This window comes from Lepidochelys kempii, chromosome 8 (assembly GCF_965140265.1).
Source record: "Lepidochelys kempii isolate rLepKem1 chromosome 8, rLepKem1.hap2, whole genome shotgun sequence".
Taxonomy (NCBI): Eukaryota; Metazoa; Chordata; order Testudines; family Cheloniidae; genus Lepidochelys; species Lepidochelys kempii.
Genome location: NC_133263.1, coordinates 76,816,558 through 76,837,745, shown reverse-complemented (window position 1 = coordinate 76,837,745; position 21,188 = coordinate 76,816,558). Strand labels below are relative to the sequence as shown.

Genomic DNA, 21,188 nt, shown 5'->3' with positions numbered 1-21,188 from the left:
AAGTTTCTCATGTTGACCTGGCTGACAGTCAATTTAAGTTGTTTTTCTTTTAAAAAAAATTTAACTATTTTAATTAACAAAAAACCTGATTTGAAAAAACTCAAATGTTTAAATTCAAAAATTCATATGCTTGTTTTGTTAAAATATTTTTGTTTGCTATTGAAGAAAAAAATCCAGAATAGATCACATTGTTTTAGTTAAATAAAAAATTTAAATGTCTCTCTCATGCTGTTCTCCTAATACAGCCTGGCAAGAAAATCCTCCAAATATTAATGATTAACCTGTTGAACTGGAGATATTTATGAAGTCATTGGGAGGTGAAGTATCTGCTTCATTTACCTTTGGTAAACGAAATAACCAATCATCCATTTTCTGATATAGCTGCAAAATTAATCTGAAAAGTTTTCAAAATAAATCACTAAAAAAATGTAGTGTACACCTTCTAAAAATGAAACCTACATCCGAGTTGCGAAGAATATGTATTAAGGTTATAACCACCAACAAGAACGCACTTTTATGTAGAAATCCATGATTAAATCGAGTCTTCCAGACTAGTGATTTAAATCAAATCCACCCTGGATGCTTAATTGCTTTGACACAAACCAAAGAATATAAAAACGTCAGCATGAACCAGAACTGCATTCAAGAGTATAGTGGTAGAAAATTAAGAAAATCTAGCGTGTATTGTGCAAAGAAAGCAGATATCCATCCTTTCCATGACTCACATCCCCCTCCACCCCAACTCAAGTTAGCAGACAGCATGATCCTCTGGCTCCTGAACTCTGTAAATATTTAAGTAGTGCTCCTTCTATGGCCTAGTAATAACTTCACTTCAAGACAACCTTCCCAAATACTGTTTACTGCCTCTAAAAAAAGCAAAATGTACTTCAAGTATTGGCATGGTATAAATAGAACACTGAGTACAGGGAAATGATGTAATAATTTCCCACACAAATGGGAATGACCTAAATGACTCACTCAAAGATCTGCCTCTTGTGAGTTATGAGCCATTCCTGTGCGAATGAAAAAAAGCATATCACTGCCTACTTTTACAAAATATTACAAACAGAAGACTAACATTACTATGCCAATATAGTAAAAAAGGATCAACTAGAACAACCACTGAATATAAGGTATTATATATCTTTAGATGCAGTATGCAAATATTTTACATTAGCAAGAAAAATATGAACTCTTACAAGTAGCTAATTACAAGTAGCTAATTTAACCACAACAAGTCGCTAAAAAAAATTTTTTTTTAAATGAACAAAGCCACTGTTTTAAAAACCTGATAAGAGATTTAGGCACACAAAATTAAGTGTGGCCCTTGAATAAATGATAAAATAGACAACTTCAAAGTTTTAATACAAATTGTATAAAAAATAGTGTAAAGCAACAGAACTTAGAACAACTGAATTTTCCTGGCTGAGACATGCATCCAAATATTGAGCTGAAATTCCTAGGTCTAATCCTACCAAAAGGACTTCCTTGTTTGGAAGCATCTGTAAAATGGCACTTCATTACAAGCGCTAATACCAGTCATTGTTTTGGAAATACTGAGTCAGCACTTTTGAAATTTATTTATGTTTCTGCGTAGTGATGACTTAAATAGGTTATAATTATTTACTGCAATTGTTATCAGTAATGATGGAGAATGTACAATACATGGGAGTATTTCCTTCTCTATTTTCAAGTCTCCCATTTCATGCAGAATCCCAAAACTGGTTAATACATACTTCTGTAACGCCAGCTGGAGGCAGTTAAACTCTATTTAACTTTTGTCAGGAAGACAAGTAAAGCTAAGTACTTTCTCCCCTTTTATGAAAGCCTTCAGGAAGAAATCCTCAGAAGATAGGGTCCATTCTCAAGGAAAGCCATTATTAGACTAATTTAATGAAGTATTTTACAGGACAAATGATACACTGTTTGCCCGAACATTTCTTTTTCTCCATTCTGGTATGCAGCTACTTTTTAAAAATATTGCCCAAAACCAAATACAGACAGTAGAGTCCACTTTGATTTTAGGTTCCCAAACATCTGAAAAGCTTATTTAGTAGAATTCAAAACAGAAAACTTCTGACTAACATTTGCCTTTTTCCCTACAGTTGACAAATGCAGTGGAGGAAATACTACAGGAATCCAGCATTCTACTCAAGTCAGCATCTAAAATTAAAATGCCACTTCACATCTTTCTTTTTAGGATTTGTTTAAGAAATGTCTAACCATCACAAACTAGATGTACTGTAGTCTTACAAAAAATTATAGTAAACATGACTTCTCAATGAAGGAAATATTTGTGTCAACGAAACTTAGTGTTGAGAACATTTTATCTGCAATTATACATCTTAAAGGAACACTGTCAACTACTTTACAGTAATGTACACTCAATTTGTAATACCTTTTGTGAAATGGTATGCATGTTGATTTTGTTTTCCATTTGGCAAACTGGTTTTTATCTTATTTGTAATGCAAAGAAAGCATAGCTTAAACTGTAGATGCTTAAGCAAAATAAAGATAAACAAGATTAAAATTAGAACCCAAAGTAACAGATTCATAGTTTACTAGTCATATTGCATCTTGAAATAGTGTCTAAAGTTTCCCCTTGCAGACATACTGCAATTTGTTTTTAGGTGCATTTTCACTCTTGATGTGCTTTAAAGGTAGCTATAAATTTGCATCAAAAAAGTACACTTTATAGCCTTCAGCGCTTTGGTCTTAAATATATTCCATTATCAGTAAAATTAATTTGCATTATTGTACAAGAGCACTGTAAATACAGTACAGAACTATTTTAAAATTCAATAAAAGTTAATTTTATTCCTGTAGTTAATTAAGGAAAGTGCTGCCATCTAGGGATCATTGAAATTATTGCTATTTTTAAATTAGAAAAAATAGTGAGAGCCATGATCTTGCAGCATCAAGCAAAAACATGTAGAATGAAAACCAACCAGTGACTTCTGAACACATCAATATATTCTGGCATCCTTTTGAGAAAATATGTTAAATGGCAGTCCCTATTAACAGAGGCTCTACCAACAGTAATTAACAATCCTGAATGAAAGATCTATTAGAAATTTCAGCAATTTCAAGCATGCAAAATGATTATCTCTAAAAAAATACAACTTTACACATTCAAACCTAAAATACTTTTAGACAAAGTATAAGCATGTCATACGCATATGTAATAGATCTACCTCTGTTTATGCTAGATTAGACAAGAATCCCACTTTGAAGAAGAGTAAATATCATTACAACCAATCAAAAAGCTCAGATTCAGGTAGAACTGGAAAGCTCAATACACCTTTTTTGGGGTCCTTTCTTCTGGTGGTTTAAGTCTAGTAAGACTGAAATAGTTCACTTGGTATCTTAAATGGAAGAACACTCACTTAATATTAAGTATCACCAGTTAAATTGACCATTCCTAAATTACCTGGTTGAAACATGTCAGTAAGGTGTATTGACTCACTATGAAACACTAACCTGATACTTGCCTCCAAACAAGTGGTTTCAGAATGGAATGATTTAAATAAAAGCATTTTAAATCAGATTTTAATTTAAATCAAGCAGGAAATCTTGATATAGATAAAAAGAAAAAGGAGTACCTGTGGCACCTTAGAGACTAACCAATGTATTTGAGCATAAGCTTTCATGAGCTACAGCTCACTTCATCGGATGCATACTGTGGAAAATACAGAAGATGTTTTTATACACACAAACCATGAAAAAATGGGTGTTTATCACTACAAAAGATTTTCTCCCTCCACCCCCCCCTCCCCCCGCTGGTAATAGCTTATCTAAAGTGATCACTCTCCTTAAAATGTGTATGATAATCAAGGTGGGCCATTTCCAATGGGTGTTTCGTTACAGAAGTAAAACTATTTCCCCATGTTTATCCCCCCCCCCCCCCCCGAAATGTTCTTGTCAACTGCTGGAAATGGCCCACCTTGATTATCACTACAAAAGGTTGCGCACCCCGCCCCCCTGCTGGTAATAGCTCACCTTAAGTGATCACTCTCCTTATAGTGTGTATGGTAACACCCATTATTTCGTGTTCTCTATGTATATAAATCTCCCCACTGTATTTTCCACTGAATGCATCCAATGAAGTGAGCTGTAGCTCTTTTTAATTTAGATAGTTTATTTTAATCACATTTTGAATTTGTACTTTATTTTTCTAAAGAAAGGCTGATTTAATGGTTACCAATCAATAAGAATGTTGGTCTGCAACTAAATACAGCTTTTACACCAAACTGTATCCCTTTTGCTAACAGGATAATATGCTGTATCTGTATAGACACATTTAAGCAATTTACGTAGCTTAACTTTCTTTTTTTAAAAAAAAAAAAACCACACAATTATGATGTTGGAAAACAGTGAATGATGCATTTCTTATTTACTAGAGGATTCATTTTTATTTGGGATTTGTGTCAAGCTCTATTTGGACGTAAATTTGGAATTCAATTAAAGTGTGCAAAAACAGCATTTAGGTTTTTTTTTTTATTAGTTAAGTAAAACTCTCAAGTGTGCTGGAAGTATTATCTTTAGTTAGTGAACTCAACTGATTGTGTCTGGTCGCCATGTTTTTCATGATTTTAGAACCAGCAGATCTCATTCTCTCACACCTTGCTTTTAGACGTATTAGAAAAAGAAAAGCAAGCTTTCCTGACTTTTCAACTCCCAATCAGTCTAGTCATTAAACTGACAGAAAAGAAGAAATATTCTCTGTATCTGCAGAAGAGGCTATTGTTGTCAATATCTTGTTTAGCACTTTAAACTGGTCCCAGGTGCCTTCAGTGACTTCCACTAGTTCAGTGGTTTGACTCTTTAAAAAACTTTGGCAGCAAATATGTATTAATTTTTTTATTTAAATTAAATTTTAAGTAACGGATTATAGTAAATTTAGGCCATAACTTAATTTGTCCTAATTTCAAATTTAATTTAAATAGGTTTATTTTAAACACAAAATGTACTTAAAAGTTTTGATTTAAATAAAAACCCCATATTTGAAAACTTGATTTTTATCTACCCTGAGATGTTTGAGTCATAAAAGCATGTCAAGCTCTCAGATTCTTAATTTTCTTCAGGAGGGAGTACATTGAAAATGTGTCCTCATGCTTCACTTTCAGGCAAAAGTCTTCAAAGTATTAAACTGTAGAGGGAAAGTTTAATTGGAAGAACAAGGTTATGGAGAGCCCTTTTCCCACTGCCAGTGGTCTGTCTAAGGTTCAACTATATACCTTATTTCCCACATCTCACACAATGTCATTTTGAATAAAAGAATTGTTTGGCACTCATGTTCTGTACTGTTCAGACTTTTTTTAAGTTGGAGAAAACCATTTTTTTTTTTACTTAAACTTAAAACATTTTTGAAATGCTAACCAAAGTGCCTAACAAAAGGGCTTGTTATTCACACATACTACTCAAGTTAATGACCATATGTTCTCATGCAAAGGTTAACTTTGTTCAGAATGTTTAGAAGTATCAGCATTCTTCATTATTGATGTACAGTTCTGTAACAGATGCAGATATTAAGTTTTCAATTACACTTCTGACAAGGAACACTTTCTTTATTAATGTCTTGGGCTAGGAAACTTTGAACAAAAGCAGGGTTAAAATTCTAAGAGTCAATAGTTGCTTATCACTAATGCTCAGTTCTCCATCCTCAGTAAGTAAAATTTTAGATACCACAAGTTGGCATTTCAAATTTTAGATGTTTGCAGTTTTGACAAGGAAACCTTTAAAGGGGAACAGATTTTTCATATGGTATTAACACACAAAATGAATTAACATTACAAGTGAAGTGCCTGTAACCACCCACTACTGAATGAAAATCAGAGCTACTCAAATGTTTCTCATACACAGACTATACTGACAACAGCTCAACGAATTTTCCCTCACTCTATAGGAACCTGAATTCTTGAAATGAGGACTTGAGTTCTATCCGATTGTTCTGAATTTCAATGACAGTCTTGATGTGCAATGCAGTGGTAACCATGAAGTCCTATGGTGCCACAGATTTATATTTCATGCAAAAGATGTGCTAAAGTTAATCAAATCCAAGTTTTTAGAAGTATAGATATTATAATCTAAATGAAGACAGTAGGCCACTTATAGCTCATACTGTAGCAGAAAACCTAGACAAATGAAAATTACATGAAACAGCCTAAATTGAAAAACAAGATAGCTATTAATAAACATCAATTTATATGGGCAGTTACTGACTTTGAAGCTTTGGATCCAGGTCAAGTGCCTCAGGATTTTTTGTTACTACCTAAAGAATAAGACTTTTCTCCTTTCTCCAAAGAGAACCAAAGAAATTATTTTGGTCTTCTGCCTTTTGGCCCTATATATCCATTGGAGCAGCTAAAAAGAAAAAAAAAAAAAAGGATAAGCTAGTGTGTCAAGTTCAAGGAAAACATGAACTGAACATCAAGATGATAGCTGAAGGGGCTAGAATACCAGGACTGCATCTAATGAGCCACTGGGCAAGGTTGAAATGGGTCACCTGCCTCCATTGCTGATCTAGTGAAGGTGGAAAGCAAAGAGGACTAATTTGAACTAGACACTGGTTCTCTCCTGTGTCCTGAAGAGACCCAGAAGACTGACTGTATCACATGCAGCTTGCTTACACTGTCGTGTTTTCCTTGAGTCTGAGCAGTAAGCTTCTTTACAGAGAGCAGGCATGAGGAGCTTGTCAATTAAGGACCTCACTGCAACCTACACACTTTCAGCACTGATCTTGCATCACCTCCAATTTAATTCTATTCTAAGACTAGGAGGAAAGTAATTCCCTTATTACATTTTTCCTCATCTTTATGGCAAATTGAATAACTGCGATGGGAACAGGCACTGAAGTATGAGAATCACAAATTTATCAAGAACTAGAAAAATAACCACTAGTTTTAACTGACAATATCAGACAGTTAACAGGAATACCAGTTTCCCTAACATAGGGCTTAAGACTCTAAAAGTTGCTATACTGCCACCTCCACCTAGTTAGAAAAATTAAACTGGCAACTGTCTTCGAGCCATCTGACTGCAGATCGAAAGAGAAGATCCAGGATATGTCTACACTGCAATTAAAAACCCGCAGCTGGCAGATGCCAGCTGACTCAGGCTAAGGCGCTGTTTAATTGTTTTGAAGATGTTTTAGCTCAAGGTAGGGGATCATCCCATACTGCAGGGTCCTAGAGCCCAGGCGCTAGCCAAGCCTGAACATCTACACCACAATTAAACAGTCCCTTAGCCCATGCCCCATGAGTCTGAGGCAGTTGGCACAGGCCAGCCACAAGTGTCTCATTGCAGCGTAGACATACTCTCCCCAGTCGCCACACTTCTGATCAGAACATTAACAACCCATATATTAAAACTGGGCTTCAGGTATGCGCTGCAGGTCCATGGTCCCTTTCTCCCAATGCATTAGGTATGTGACTGATTTCACATAGGCCTCTCCCATCTAACTAGCTGCTAGGCTCCACCTTGTCCTTTATCCCCACGGCAGCTCTGTACTCTTCACTTCACTCCCACTCAGCAATTGTAGCCACTCTCCGCACTTACTGGCAGGTCAATGCTGCCGAGCATGAGGTTTTTCAGCACTATCCCAGCCTCCCTTATTGCCCTTGTCCAGCAGGCTGGACGAGTTGCTCTGAAGTGATAAAAGGATGTGGTCAGGGTTTTAACCAACTTGAAATCATCAACTCAACTCAGAACTGCATTCAGGATCTTCTCCTGAACCAGCACACAAAACACCACATTACTGTACCGTACATGCTACAAAAAAGTGGCTTAGTTTAATTTTTGGCAATAGTAGGGCAAATGAACTTGGTGAAATGCAGGAATTCCTCCAGTAAAATTCTAGCAGATCTGGGGCCTAACCTGATCATAACACCATAGCATTTCAGGTTTTGGTCAATCCAGATTGAGACTCTAGCATTAACACATAAATCTCACTGATATTATGGGCCAAAATTGCAGATCTTAATTGAGAGCTAGAAGGGCTGAACATTGGCAGCTAGGAGACAGGAAAAAAGGTCAGCTGAATAACAGTTCCTGAGCAGCAAGGAAAGGAAAGAGCAGTAGAGGTCCAAAGTAAAAGGAAGGGTAGTGAAGAGCTGAAGGGGAGTCCTTGCGTGAATAAATTAACGTAACACCACTTTCAAGCTGTAAGATCTTCATTCACTACAAATTACCACTATAAAGTGTGTGCAACCTGTTTTAACAATGCATACCAAAACTACACAACTTTTAGGACACAAAGTGACAACTATTGTGCAATGAAAATGGGACTGTAAGTAGACTGAATTTAATCAAACTGAATTTTACCAGGACACAAAGGCAAAACCTCAGCTTTTACAAGTGGTTCAAAAGAATCCTTAGCATCCAAAATTAGTCAAGATCTGTTTAAAATCCCATTGAAAAGGCAGCATCTCCAATAGCAGTTTCCCACAGACTGAAACAGTGTTTCAAGTAGTGACACAGAACACTGTCAAATCACTACCAACATTTCTTAATTACCTTCTAGGAAAAAAGGGATATATGCATTTCCTGCAGTACTCAAAGGCAAAAATAATGGTGTGAAGAATAAGCGACATGCATTTCTCCAGCTTTCCCAACTCCCCCCATTCCTCCCTCCACATTTCCTTTTCCTCTCTCCTTCCTGCTCAGCCAGAGGCTATGAGGATATACACTGTCTCACCTGAATTACAGTACTGATTCTGTCCAAGCTACACAAGAAAGAATCTGACCAACCCAAAAAAAAAAACCAAACAAACAAATCAAAAAAATCAAGGAAGTCAGACTTTTCAGGTTTTGGGAACCAATGTGTTACAGGTATTTTATTCCAGGCCAACTGCTGTTCTGTAATTAAACAAAAATACACCTTTTGACCAATACTTGACACTCCTAACAGCCAAAGTAGAGAGTTAAGAAAAATGGCAATTTGACATTCACTCAAAAAGGATTTCATTACCAATTCGGTTTTTTATTGCATTGCCTGGTCTGTCATTTTTCCAAAAAGCAAATTATACATCAATGCATTTTATTATATACCTATGCACAGAACCAGATTTTTGCCTTTGTGCCAAACTACATTTGTGAAGTATAGAAATGGTGGTGTTTTAAACTGAATTCATCACTTTTTCTTGCAGGTGGCTTACAAAGACCAGCTTATTTACTTTACTGATCTACTACTCTAAGAAATTCTTACCAGTCCTCAGACTGCACTTGTACATGCACATGCATGTACAATTGGCAACTGAAATTACCATTTCTGCTGTACATGGGATAAGAAACCAAAAAAGATTGCTCACCATTCAGCAGTGCTCCATATTGGTCTTAATCTACATTGGTTTGGTGAGGCTGAACTGTAAATCATGACTTTGTGGCTCTAATAGCAGGCCCAACAACTACTTCTCATATAGAGTGACTGCATGTCTTGTGGGGGTTATTTCATCCTTAAGTCTACAGCAGCAGACACAGAGCACCTCTGTGGCCTGAATGGAAGATTTTGGCTCCACGCTTTTAAAGCTTCCAGGCTCTGCATACTTGATAAGTACAGGAACCAAGATTTGAGTTTATTTATCAGTTTGCTACCCTTGTACTTCACTTAAATTCCTTTAGAGACTAGTAAAAGGGAAGTTATGATAAATGTTCACACTATTTCTCCTGTTTGGTGATCTCTCCAGTTTGTTTAGGTTTCAGCGTAGCAGCCGTGTTAGTCTGTATTCGCAAAAAGAAAAGGAGTACTTGTGGCACCTTAGAGACTAACCAATTTATTTGAGCATAAGCCTTCGTGAGCTACAGCTCACTTCATCGGATGCATTCACTGGTCATTTAGTTATCTCTTACTTCCATTTAATTAACACACACTTAATTTTCCAAGCAAACTGATATAAACCCAAAGTAAAGACTTCAACACAGGCAGGAAAACTGAACTGCTAAAAAGGGAAGTCCAAAGAAGAAAAATTAAGTGCACTAATTCGCACAATAAATGTAAATGCTAGTTCCTTTTAACACTGAATCCATACAAAAAAAACCCCACACCTCAATACTGTTGAAAGCTTAGAACTCTACCTGTGAAGAAAAAGGCAATGTTTTCCCAATAACAGGAGCCCAGAGGATTTAAGTTCATTTTGTGATTGCCAGAAGCCCTCTGAACCACTCCACAATATGACTCAGCCAGAAGTCAAGCTTGTGTTAACAGTGTTTCTCAACCAGGGTCTGGGGCCCCCTGCGGAACCACGAGCAGGTTTCAGAGGTCCGCCACGCAGGACCAGTGTTAGACTTGCTGGGGCCCAGGGCAGAAAGCTGGAGTCCCATTGCACGGGGCTAAAGCCTGGGGCCCTGAACCCCATCACCTGGGGCTGAAGCAAAAGCCTGAGCTTAAGTTCACTGTGCTCCCTATAGCATGGGGCCCTGGACAATTGCCCTGCTTAATACCCCTTAACCCAGGCTTTTATATGCAGAAAACCACTTACTGGACACAGGTAGACCATGGAGTTTTTATAGCAGGTTGGGGGAAGAGGGGGGTCCTCAGAAAGAAAAAGGCTGAGAACCCCTGTGCTAACACAGTATTTTATTAAATCCCTGCCCATGAAAAATTCTTGTTGCTTTAGAACAGCAGTTTTCAAACCTGTGGGTCAGGACCCCAAAATGGGTCACAACCTCCTCTGAATGGGGTCACCGGAACTGGCTTAGACTTGCTGGGGTCCAGGGCTGAAGCCTGAGCCCCACTACCCAGGGCTGAAGCCAAAGCCCAAGGGTTTCAGCCCTGGGTAGCAGGACTCAGGTTGCAGGCCCCATGCCTGGGGCTGAAGCCCTTGAGCTTCAGATTTGGCCCCCAGAGCAGTGGGGCTCAGACTTCGGTCCCCCCTCCTGGGATTATGAAGTAATTTTTGTTGTCAGAAGGGAGTCATGGTGCAAAGCAGTTTGAGAACCCTCAACTTTAGAATTACAAAGAAAACATCAAAGCTGTTAATTTAAAATGAAAGCAGGCCAAACTGAATCCCAAAAGCAAACATCTCACTAATGGGAAACAAGAGGGCAAATCCAAAAAATGGGCTTCCAATATTTACTTCTGACAAATTTGAAGCTTACAGTTGGCGCACTTTTATTTGTGAAACTGTACATCAGCTGCACTCATCCTTTTTCTACAGGCAGACATAAGATGGCTGCCACCAACCTATAAATAAGGTTACCTACTAAGATAGTATTTTGTGACTTTGCCTAGAATAATCCAAGAAACAGCAGCTTCAGCCTGGTTCATACATTATTCAACCTCGTATATAAATTCACAAATGGCATATTTCAAAAAAGGAATATTAGGTGTTCAACATCAAGTTAGCTAAGAATTACATCCAAACTTTCAGAATTAACGACACTTAAACTAGACCCATTTAATTAAAATGACACTGTTTATTTGGGCATGGAGGCATTAAATAGGCTTTAAAAGGGTGTGTAGATCAGTTAATATATAGTGGACTTAGAGAATTTCCACAGTAATTTAATAAAGAATTAAAACCAGTTTGCTTTTCATTAGAAGAGCGTATAATAGGTCCTGTTTACAACACTTCCCTTAAAGCATTATTTCTGATTTAGTTGTAATTCTGGATAGAGACTTTGGCATTATTAATGAAGATGTTTAACTCAGTGTGTGACAGCAGTCAAAAAAATAATGTTATAATGCTAAAAGAATGGGATCAGAATATAGAGAATTGAATGCCACTGTATGTCAGTTGTACACCCTCTCTTGGAATAGGTTTCAGAGTAACAGCCGTGTTAGTCTGTAACAGCCGTGTTAGTCTTGGAATAGTGTTCTTCTGGTCACTCTTTCTCAAGAAGGATGTAACTGAAATACAGGGGGTTCAGAAACAGGCTAAGAGAATGATTAAAGGCATGGAAAAAACTCATATGAAGAGAGATGGAAAAGAATGGTACCTTACGGAAGAGAGGTATAAGAAGGGACATCTAAAAATGTATAGGGTAATGAATGAAAAACAAGATATATCCAGAACATTTCTATTCACACACAAAATAATTCAATGAAAGTGACTGATGACACATTTAAAACTGATAAAAAAAACACACTTTTTTATACATCGTAAAATATTAGCCTGTGAAAATTTCTGTCACAAAATATCACTGAGGCAAAGCACTTCACAGGATTAAAAAAAGACTGGTTATTCTTATCCAAACAAATGCCCAAAGTTAGAACTCGGGGGAATTTAAAAATTAAGTTTTGGAAGGGATATAAAGCCTCTTTCAGAGCAGAAGCCAACCTAAATGGGAACCAGCAAGAAACTTCTTATGAGCAGGTTATTCCATAACTACCTTCAAGGTTTCTTGCCCTTTCCTCTGAAAGAAGTGGTACTGGTCACTACCAGAGACATGATACTGAACTAGGTGACACACTGGTCTGATCCAACACAGCAATTACTGCATTCCTATGTACTGACATTTCCAAGTATTTTGAAAACAATACATTAATCTAATCCTTTTTGTTAATTCTTTTAACTAGCTGGTGATCACATTTGAAATCCGAGTTTTCATGCTTAATTTTATATCACGTTTAAATATGTACCCCAATTTACATGTGTCACCCTTGTAATGGTCATGAACTGTAATACAGTAAAATCTTCACATTTGTCCATGTTATATGAAGCATCCCAGCTTTAAATGAAACAGATGTCTCTAACACTGCAAAGATAAACCCTTTTCCAATATCTATCACTATATCTTTGAGACATAACTGAATTTTGAGACAAATGAGATATTTAAAATAGCTATTTGTAGTCCAAGAACCCCATTTTCCCCCTGAATTTGGAAAGTCAGTGGTTTAAAGGCCATCAGCTTGACTTCCATCGAGCAGCAATGGTCAATTATATTCTCCATAACGTGGGTATCTGCTACAAAACTATGGAACTTTATACAGCTCATTTATTTAAAAGTGCCAGTAATTATCAGAAGACTGCCTCTTCAAAATGGTAGATTCTTTTTAGAAAAGGGAAAATATCTATTTAGTGCTAAGTAAAAGGCTTAAAATACACTAATTTCTCACACACACCAACCATGAGAAAAAGCAAATTACTTCAGATAGTTAATCTCCATTTTTAGAGTGAGTCACAACAACTTGAATAACTACTTACCCACTACTAGTCCACATTCAGGACAGATCATGTCTCCGGCTCTGTAATCCTCCACTAAAATGGAATCTGGATGATTTGGACACGTCACTCTGGGAAGCACATCCAAACTAAAAGAAAAAGATTGAACACAGCATTCAAAATATTTCAAACAAACAAAAGTTCATTTCCAGAAAAAGATTTCAAGTTAGAGGAAAGCAATTTAAACTACATTATGGAAGAAAACTTCAAGCCACATGCTTGAAGCCTTAATGCTGTTTTTAACATACAGCACAAATGAGCAGAGTAATTTACAAACATGCAAATTGTTTGTGTGGAGCAATACATTAGGAGCACCACATGAGATTTCTGCAGAAAACAATAAATTTGGTAACCCAGGATTTATGGAGATTAGAACTCTGAAACATCTTGCCATTTAAAATCCTCAAGGCTACCTCCTTTGAGTGAAGTGCTCTAATAAATAAATAAATAAATAAATAAATAGAGAGAAAAAATTACTAGACTACCTGAAAATCCATTCCTGCTAAGTCAATGCCTACCAGAAGTTAGTGATGACCATGTCATTCTAAATATTCCCTCCTGCATTTAGCTAGCCATTTTTTTAAAATCTAATTAGGCTATTCCTTTAGTGAGCAGTGCATTCTTTACTGTTTTAGAAAACCACCATCTTACAGTACCAACAATTTATCAACTTGATCAGTAAATCTAAAGAAAACCTCCACAGTTTTAGCCAGATTAAAATATAAAATTAAAACATAACTTGCTAGGTCGGGAAATCTTTACATTAAACAATTTTAGTAAGATAAAGCAGCAGCGATTCACAGAAGCACATACTAAGAAGAACTAAAATAAGTAAATTTTATTGCATATATTCAACGGATTCCAGCTGCATCACATTTAAAAAAAAGCTATGAAGAAACAATTTCAGAGAACTCAAAAGTGATGCTGGTCCATACGCAACAACTTTCTGCCATATGGAGCATTTAAATAGGCATCCCTAGTTCACACGGCTGACTGCATATTAAATAAAAAAGTGAACTAAATCCAGATCCACAAAGCAGAACAGAGGCCTCTGACAGTATCTTTCATCAGCAGCGTATCAGTGTATATAAAGTCTGCCCATTTCTCTGGATATTTACATTATTCCCCCTTAGTTTATACGTCTGTACACTGAAATATTTCAATAAATTCATGGCCATTATATTTATTAAAGCGTGCATTTATTTCACGGCTACTAGAAGTTGTGATAACACTGGAAAATGTTCACTAAACCTAGAGCAGATACAGAAGGGGAAGTAGATTCGCTCTACTGTCCCATCATAGTACCTTTTAGCCCTAATTTGAAAGAACACTTTCTTCACCCATAAAGGATAGTTCAGGCACTGGGACCATTCAATCACTAACTGATAAATGTCCAAAAGGGAAAACTGTGACAGGAACCCAAAGAGTAATTAGTTTTCAGTGCTGCTAATGCAGGCCAAAAAAAGGGACCTACCTATACCACATGATCATGGCGATGAGGAAAACTGGGGATAATGGAATGTTGTCTAACAAATTTTATGGGGTGTGAAATAGAAGAGCTTTTAACATAAGAACAGCCATACTGGGTCAGACCAATGGTCCATTTAGCCCAGTATCCCATCTTCAAGACAGTGGCCAGTGCCAGATACTTCAGAGGGAATTAATAGAACAGGAAAATTAGCAAATGATCCATCCCATTGTCCAGGTCCAGCTTCTGGCAGTTTGAGATTCAGGGACACCCAGAGCATTGGGTTACATCCCTGACCTTCTTGCCTAATAACTTAATTGAGAATAGGTCCACTAATGGCTATCCAATTCTTTTTTGAACTCCGTTATACTTGCTGCCTTCACCATATCCCCTGGGAATGAGTTCCACAAGGCACTGTGTGAAAAACTACTTCCTTTTTTCTCCCAAAAAACTGAAGGGGACCATAAAAATCTTTCTATAGTAGGCCCTGCAAAGTTTGAAAGGGGCTTTTTAATAGGAACATTTAGAAGAAAAAGAATATGCATCCAGACATATTGTGGCAACTCTTCCATTTATGTTAAAATATGGCCTGATTTAACCTGCACAAAGAGCAAAGGGGGTAACAGACTACCCAGTTTCTAGCAGACCTTGGTTTCGGACCAGAATGCATCTTTACTCAAACAATCAAGGATGTAAATTAAAATTTTAAAAAAAATACTATAAAGCAGAGGTTTTCAAACTGGAGTAGGTGCACCCAGAGGAACAGGTGGGGCAAGGGAGGGAGCACCACCTCCACCCTTGACTCACCTCTACAGGCTACCCAGCCTGCAGGTCAGTGTCAACACCACTGTGCCCAGCAGAGAGAGACACATACACCTTCCCCTTCCTCTGAACACCCGAGGGGAGAGAGGCAGATTGGGCTTTGATTTTTGGCACCCCTCCCCGGGGTGGTAGGGCTCAGGCTCTGGCCCTCCCACCTGGGCTTACGGGACTCAGCAGGCTCAGCCAGTGTCCCCTCCTGGGGTCATGTAGTAATTTGTGTTGTCAGAAGGTAGCCGCAGTGCAATGAAGTTTGAGAACCCCTGTGCTGGAGATCTCAGGCTTCCTATTTCAATATTTACGAGTTGGTAGCAGCAGCAGATCCCGTCACTTGCCTACATGTCACCACATCACTTACGAACTCCGAGGTTTACAAAAACGTTTGAAACTAGCATTCAGGCAAAACCAGGCACCCAGGCCAAGCTGCATATTACTCAGAGGTGACCCGAGATCAGACCCTGAGCCTTTCTGGACAAACTCTCATCGCTGCTACAAGGAGTCAGGGATGGGGGAGGGACACTAAAAGTAGAAACCAGATACGGAAGGACCACAGGGAATGGGGCAGGGAACGGAGACGGGGCACCAAAGCGAGAGGAAGGTCAAAGCCCAACCCGCACAAAAGGGAAAGGGGGCGGTTGAAGGAGGCCGCCCCCGCAGGGACGGAGCGGAGGAGAGGAGGCCGGGTGGGGGAGAAGTGAAGGGGGCCAAGGCGAGAGAAGGGAGCGGGACTAACGAGGAGGAACCAAGACCCGAGATGGCAGCTGGGGGCGGGGGGACGCGTCAGCGCTGCTGTCCCAGGAGCTGAACCGGGGGGGGGGGGGGAGAGACGCAGCCATTTTCTCTCCCCAACTAATAATCCGGAATCGCCGCGCCCGGGCTCCAGTCAGACACTTTATTACTAGCCGCCACCGCCACGAAGACCACGAAGCCGCTCGCTCCACTCACCGGCTGGTAGACGCCATGTTCCTTCCTTCCTTCCTAGTCCCAGGCTGTGCTATCGCTGCACACGGCCGGCTCAAGACCAGCACGCAGCACACTCCCTTATATATCCTCCGCCACTGGGGCGGGGCTCTGCCAGGCCATCGGTACGGGACGCGCGAAGGGACAAAACGAAAGGGTTCGCGTTCTGCTGCCTCAACTTGAGCCTCTGGAGGCGGTGCCCGTTTGTGGGGCAATGGCTAGGGGCGGGGCGCCAGCTGGGGACACGCGCCCTCCCTCAGCCCGGCTCTGAAACTGACTCTCGCATTGTCCCGCCTCTGGAGGCGATCGTTGGACTGTCCTGTGGAAATAGCTACGGGAGATAACAGCTTCAAGGTGGTTGCTTCATGGTTTTTCTTTGATTGACATGTTGCTGCTGTAATTATAGCCCTTACTAACATAAAAGGGCAGAAAAGGAGTACTTGTGGCACCTTAGAGACTAACAAATTTATTTGAGCATGAGCTTTCCTGAGCTACAGCTCACTTCATTGGATGCATACTGTAAGGAGTGTGATCAGGTAAGGTGAGCTATTACCAGCAAGGAGGCGGGGTGGGGGGGGAAAACCTTTTGTAGCGATAATCAAGGTGGGCCATTTCCAGCAGTTCACAAAAACTGCTGGAAATGGCCCACCTTGATTATGGCTACAAAAGGTTTCCACCACCCCCACCCCACCCCTGCTGGTAATAGCTCACCTTTCCTGATCACGCTCCTTACAGTGTGTATGGTAACACCCATTGTTTCATGGTCTTTGCATAGAGAAATCTTCCCCCTGTATTTTCCACTGAATGCATCCGATGAAGTGACCTGTAGCTCACGAAAGCTTATGCTCAAATAAATTTGTTAGTCTCTAAGGTGCCCCAAGTCCTCCTTTTCTTTTTGCGAATACAGACTCATGCAGCTGCTACTCTGAAACCTAACATAAAAGGGGTAGACAGGTCTGAGTAGAGTGACCAGATGTCCTGATTTTATAGGGACAGTCCTGATATTTGGGGCTTTGTCTATTTCTGCGCTTATTACCCCAAGCCCCCGTCCTGATTTTTCACACTTGCTGTCTGGTCACCCTAGGTCTGAGGGATTTGGGTTTGACCTTCTGGACCTCTCTTGGAATTCATTTTGGTAGAAGATTTTGCAACAGCCCCAAGCATTGGGATCCAAAACAGATTGCTAATTCAAGACATAATTTAGAAAAGCACCACTGACTTTAATAGTTTTCCTCTTGTATCTGCAGATCCTCAGCATGTTTGAAAATCAGGCCACATTGGTTTAGGTACCAAAATATACATTTGGGGCCTTTAAAGGCCTGATTTAGGCACCAATGGCCCCAATTCTGCAAACATGCACTTTTAATTTTTACTTACAGTGAACAGTAAAAGTTGAACCAGGTGCAAGGTGTCTCAAGTTGCGCATCCAGTGATGAGCTGCCAAAAACTTAACAACCAGTTCCCTCCTCATCCCACGAGGGGGTCGTGGCCCATCCCCGCCCCCCGGGACTCTTGCCCCATCCAACCCCCCACGTTCCTTGATGCCCCCCCCCCGGGACCCTGTCCCATCCACCCCCCTCCCCTGACTGCCTCCAGAACTGGGCAGGTGGGTCTCGTGGGCCACTATAGTGGGTGCCCACCCTGCCCCTAAGAGCCAGAGGAACCTGCTGGGGGGCAAGGTGAACCAGAGTGGGGCGGCGCATTCAGGGGAGGAGGCGAAGCAGAGGTGAGCTAGGGCCGGGCGTGGGGCGGGGAGCTGCCGGTGCTCCAGCCCCAGAACACCCACAGAGTCGGCACCTAAGGTGCCACTTTTGGTCAGTTGTTAATTTAGAAACCCTTTTACAAGGGCTTCTAAATTTAACAACCGGTTCCAGCAAACCGGTGCAAACTGGCTCCAGCTCACAACTGTGTGCATCCAAAATCAGTGGCCACTTTTGGAAGTTTTAGCCTCTGAACATCCTCTGAAGCATCCAGTTCTGGCTACTGTCAGTGACAGCACTAGATGGACAGTTGGCAATCATGCTTCTGATACTACAGGTACCATTTTTACAATATTATGCAATGGGATACTTACTGTCTTCATGAACACACTATTTTGTGCATGTTTGGCCTTAATGAAAGCAAATCTACTATTTTGTGTAAATTTCTCATTTTTAATGGTTTGTTAAATTAGCCTACTTTCATTCTCTAACATCAGCAGAAGTCAAACACCTCAAACAAGCATATTATGGAAATGGTAAGTGGGTGGGACAGCTGAATGAACTCCAACATGCAAGTTCATGTATATGCCACCATTTGTGTGTTTAGACTTTTGATTAAATGAAAAGATATGCAGATTACACGTATCTTAGCACATTGCTGTGGTCCTGATCCATAACCAGGCTCCTAAATGCTACAGTAATACACATATAGCAATAAAGTTAAACCATGACTTTCTGGAGAAGTCAGCCTTTCACAAGCCCTGAGATTCACATGGAGCAATCTGTACCATGCTTTATTGCTATTGTGAGGATATGTCTAATTACTCATTCATCCCAATTACTCAGAAAGCAAATGTACTGACATAAAAACAGCTTTCTTGGGGACATCTCAACATAAGTGGTAGAAATAATTGGCATTTCTAATCAGTATTACATTTTTTATGCTCCAAATCTGCTATATTCAAATATAGATATCGCACTATGGTTATTTACAATTACATTTTGATAGGCAATTATAAACTACTGAATTGTGTAAGGTATTGAAACCCTTGTTGCTAAGGTCAGAAGCCAAAATTCCGGTGCTGTATTATTTTGTATCATCAGTCTAAGGGATTAGTAAAATTTAACTCATACTATACCCTAGGAACCCAGTTTCTCTCACAGAAATCTATATATTTGTTATATTTATATTAGCAGATTTGTTAAAGTTTAAGATAATTGACAGTGCTTGAAAAATGGTAGCTCTAAGCCTCAGTGTGGTTTGGGGTTCCCCTTTCTCTACTCCACCTGCTTTCTCCCTATGTGCTTCATCTACACTAGAGAACATGGAATTGATTGTAATTGAGCCAATTGTTTTACACCAACTGAGGTACAAGCATATTACAAGCTGAAGCATGTTAACAACACTAACTGTTGTGTCCTGCACCCAAATTAGCACTCTGCTCAACAGATTCTGCTGTAATGCCCTCTATGTCAGGGGAGTTGCAAGTGCAGGGCCAGCATTAGGTGGTGGCAAGCAGGGCAATTACTCAGAGTCCCATGCGACAGGGGCCCCGAAAAGCTAAATTACATGCTTCAGCCCTGGACAGTAGATCTCAGGCTTCAGACTCCTGAAAGGGATACAGTAGTTTGGAAAGATTGAGAACCACTGCTCTAGGTAGATATCCCCTAGTTCCTGGCACAGCTCCCAGGTACAATTCACATTGGGAGATTTCAGTGGGTATTGGGGGTTACCTCGGAGATAATGGGATTTTTGGAAGGAGAGGTCAGACTGCCACAATGCCCCTGGAATCTCAGAATTTCCCAGAGATATATTCCATAACTCATCTGGAGCCAATTTCATTCCCAGACTATTCTTTCACCATGCAGACCTGATTTAACTCTACTCAATCACCACCCTTTTAAAGAGTTCTGGTGGAGTTTTTTTGAGATGGCAGTACAAAGTAACTAGAGAGACAATGGAGGATGTTCTGGCTGAAAGCCCAGGACCAAGATCAGGAACTAAGAGAGAAGCCAGACGGTTGCTACCAGCCCACTCTATGGCTGTACAATTTACTTGTGGATAAAGGCACTGTTGGACCAAACCCATGGCCACAGATCGGTAGAATTAAGGATATGTTTACATGGCAGTCAGAGGTGTAATTTCATCATGGACTGACATAAAAATAGCAGTGAAGGTGTGGTGGCACAGGCTTCAGCACAGGCTATACAAATCTGCCAGGAACCCTGTACTCATGTTGCTAACCTCTGCTGAAGCCAGAGCTGTTTCTACACTTCTATTTTTAACTGTGCTAGCCAGATTAAAGCTAACATGGGTGTGCCTTATGCTGCAATCATCTCTCTGATTGCGGGGTAGACTACAATGCACCCGATGAAGTGAGCTGTAGCTCACGAAAGCTTATGCTCAAATAAATTGGTTAGTCTCTAAAGTGCCACAAGTACTTCTTTTCTTTTTCGAATACAGACTAACACGGCTGTTACTCTGAAACCTGTCATTATTTGCAATGGATAAATTGTTATTCTGGCTACTCAGCAGGTAGTCTCCCAGAGTTATTTGTAATTTCATATGAATCATGTACTGTATTTAGAGTACATTGGCTTTTAATGGTATAATGAAATACTTATGAATAAAATAATTGTACTAGATGGAATAATTAATACAAATATAAAAATCAAGATGTAGGATTATTCCAGTTCTTCAGGATCACCTCAGCTGCATCCAGTGTGCTGTCTTGCTGCAAGTATAGAATGCCACAATTACTGTAGGTACAGAGCTCTACAAAATTGAGTATCAGCCATTTTTACAGCACTGCAAACTAGTATTTTTTGACAAAGTTACAAATTGTATCTTGTAAATATCCAAAGGATTCAATAATGTGCCACTAAACTTTGTAACTATATATCTGGAGGGTACACCAAGAAAGGAATTCAAAGTTAGATTTCTTGTAAATATTGTATTTTTAATGTACAAAATTTTATAATTTCCAAACAACTCCTTTGCTTTCCTTAGTGTCAATACTATCAAATGTACGTAGAAATCACTCCCATTACATTTGCGTGACTATCTGCTGTATTTACAGT

At 39.5% G+C, this 21,188-nt stretch overlaps 3 protein-coding genes across 14 annotated transcripts in view; 1 reads left to right on the top strand and 2 right to left on the bottom strand.

The window, feature by feature from the left end:
- PKN2 (protein kinase N2) overlaps positions 1-2,407 on the top strand; it is a 136,081-nt gene extending 133,674 nt beyond the window's left edge. The window contains exon 21 of one of the 2 annotated variants that reach the window (XM_073357145.1): positions 2,106-2,407. In XM_073357145.1, coding sequence (XP_073213246.1) covers positions 2,106-2,222 — 117 coding nt within the window. In that variant the 3' untranslated portion in view covers positions 2,223-2,407. The remainder of the gene's footprint in view (positions 1-2,105) is intronic. The other variant, XM_073357147.1, reaches the window with a different exon arrangement.
- GTF2B (general transcription factor IIB) overlaps positions 1-16,520 on the bottom strand; it is a 32,413-nt gene extending 15,893 nt beyond the window's left edge. The window contains exons 1-2 of one of the 2 annotated variants that reach the window (XM_073357151.1): positions 16,393-16,520; positions 13,143-13,249 (exon numbers count right to left, since the gene is read on the bottom strand). In XM_073357151.1, coding sequence (XP_073213252.1) covers positions 13,143-13,249; positions 16,393-16,409 — 124 coding nt within the window. In that variant the 5' untranslated portion in view covers positions 16,410-16,520. The remainder of the gene's footprint in view (positions 1-13,142; positions 13,250-16,392) is intronic. The other variant, XM_073357149.1, reaches the window with a different exon arrangement.
- A 2,019-nt stretch (positions 16,521-18,539) lies between these two features.
- The window catches only part of KYAT3 (kynurenine aminotransferase 3), a 56,477-nt gene continuing 53,828 nt past the window's right edge, over positions 18,540-21,188 (bottom strand). For all 10 annotated transcript variants that reach the window (XM_073357132.1, XM_073357130.1, XM_073357131.1 and 7 more), the window contains one exon: positions 18,540-20,842. In XM_073357132.1, the coding sequence (XP_073213233.1) occupies positions 20,780-20,842 (63 nt within the window). In that variant the 3' untranslated portion in view covers positions 18,540-20,779. The remainder of the gene's footprint in view (positions 20,843-21,188) is intronic.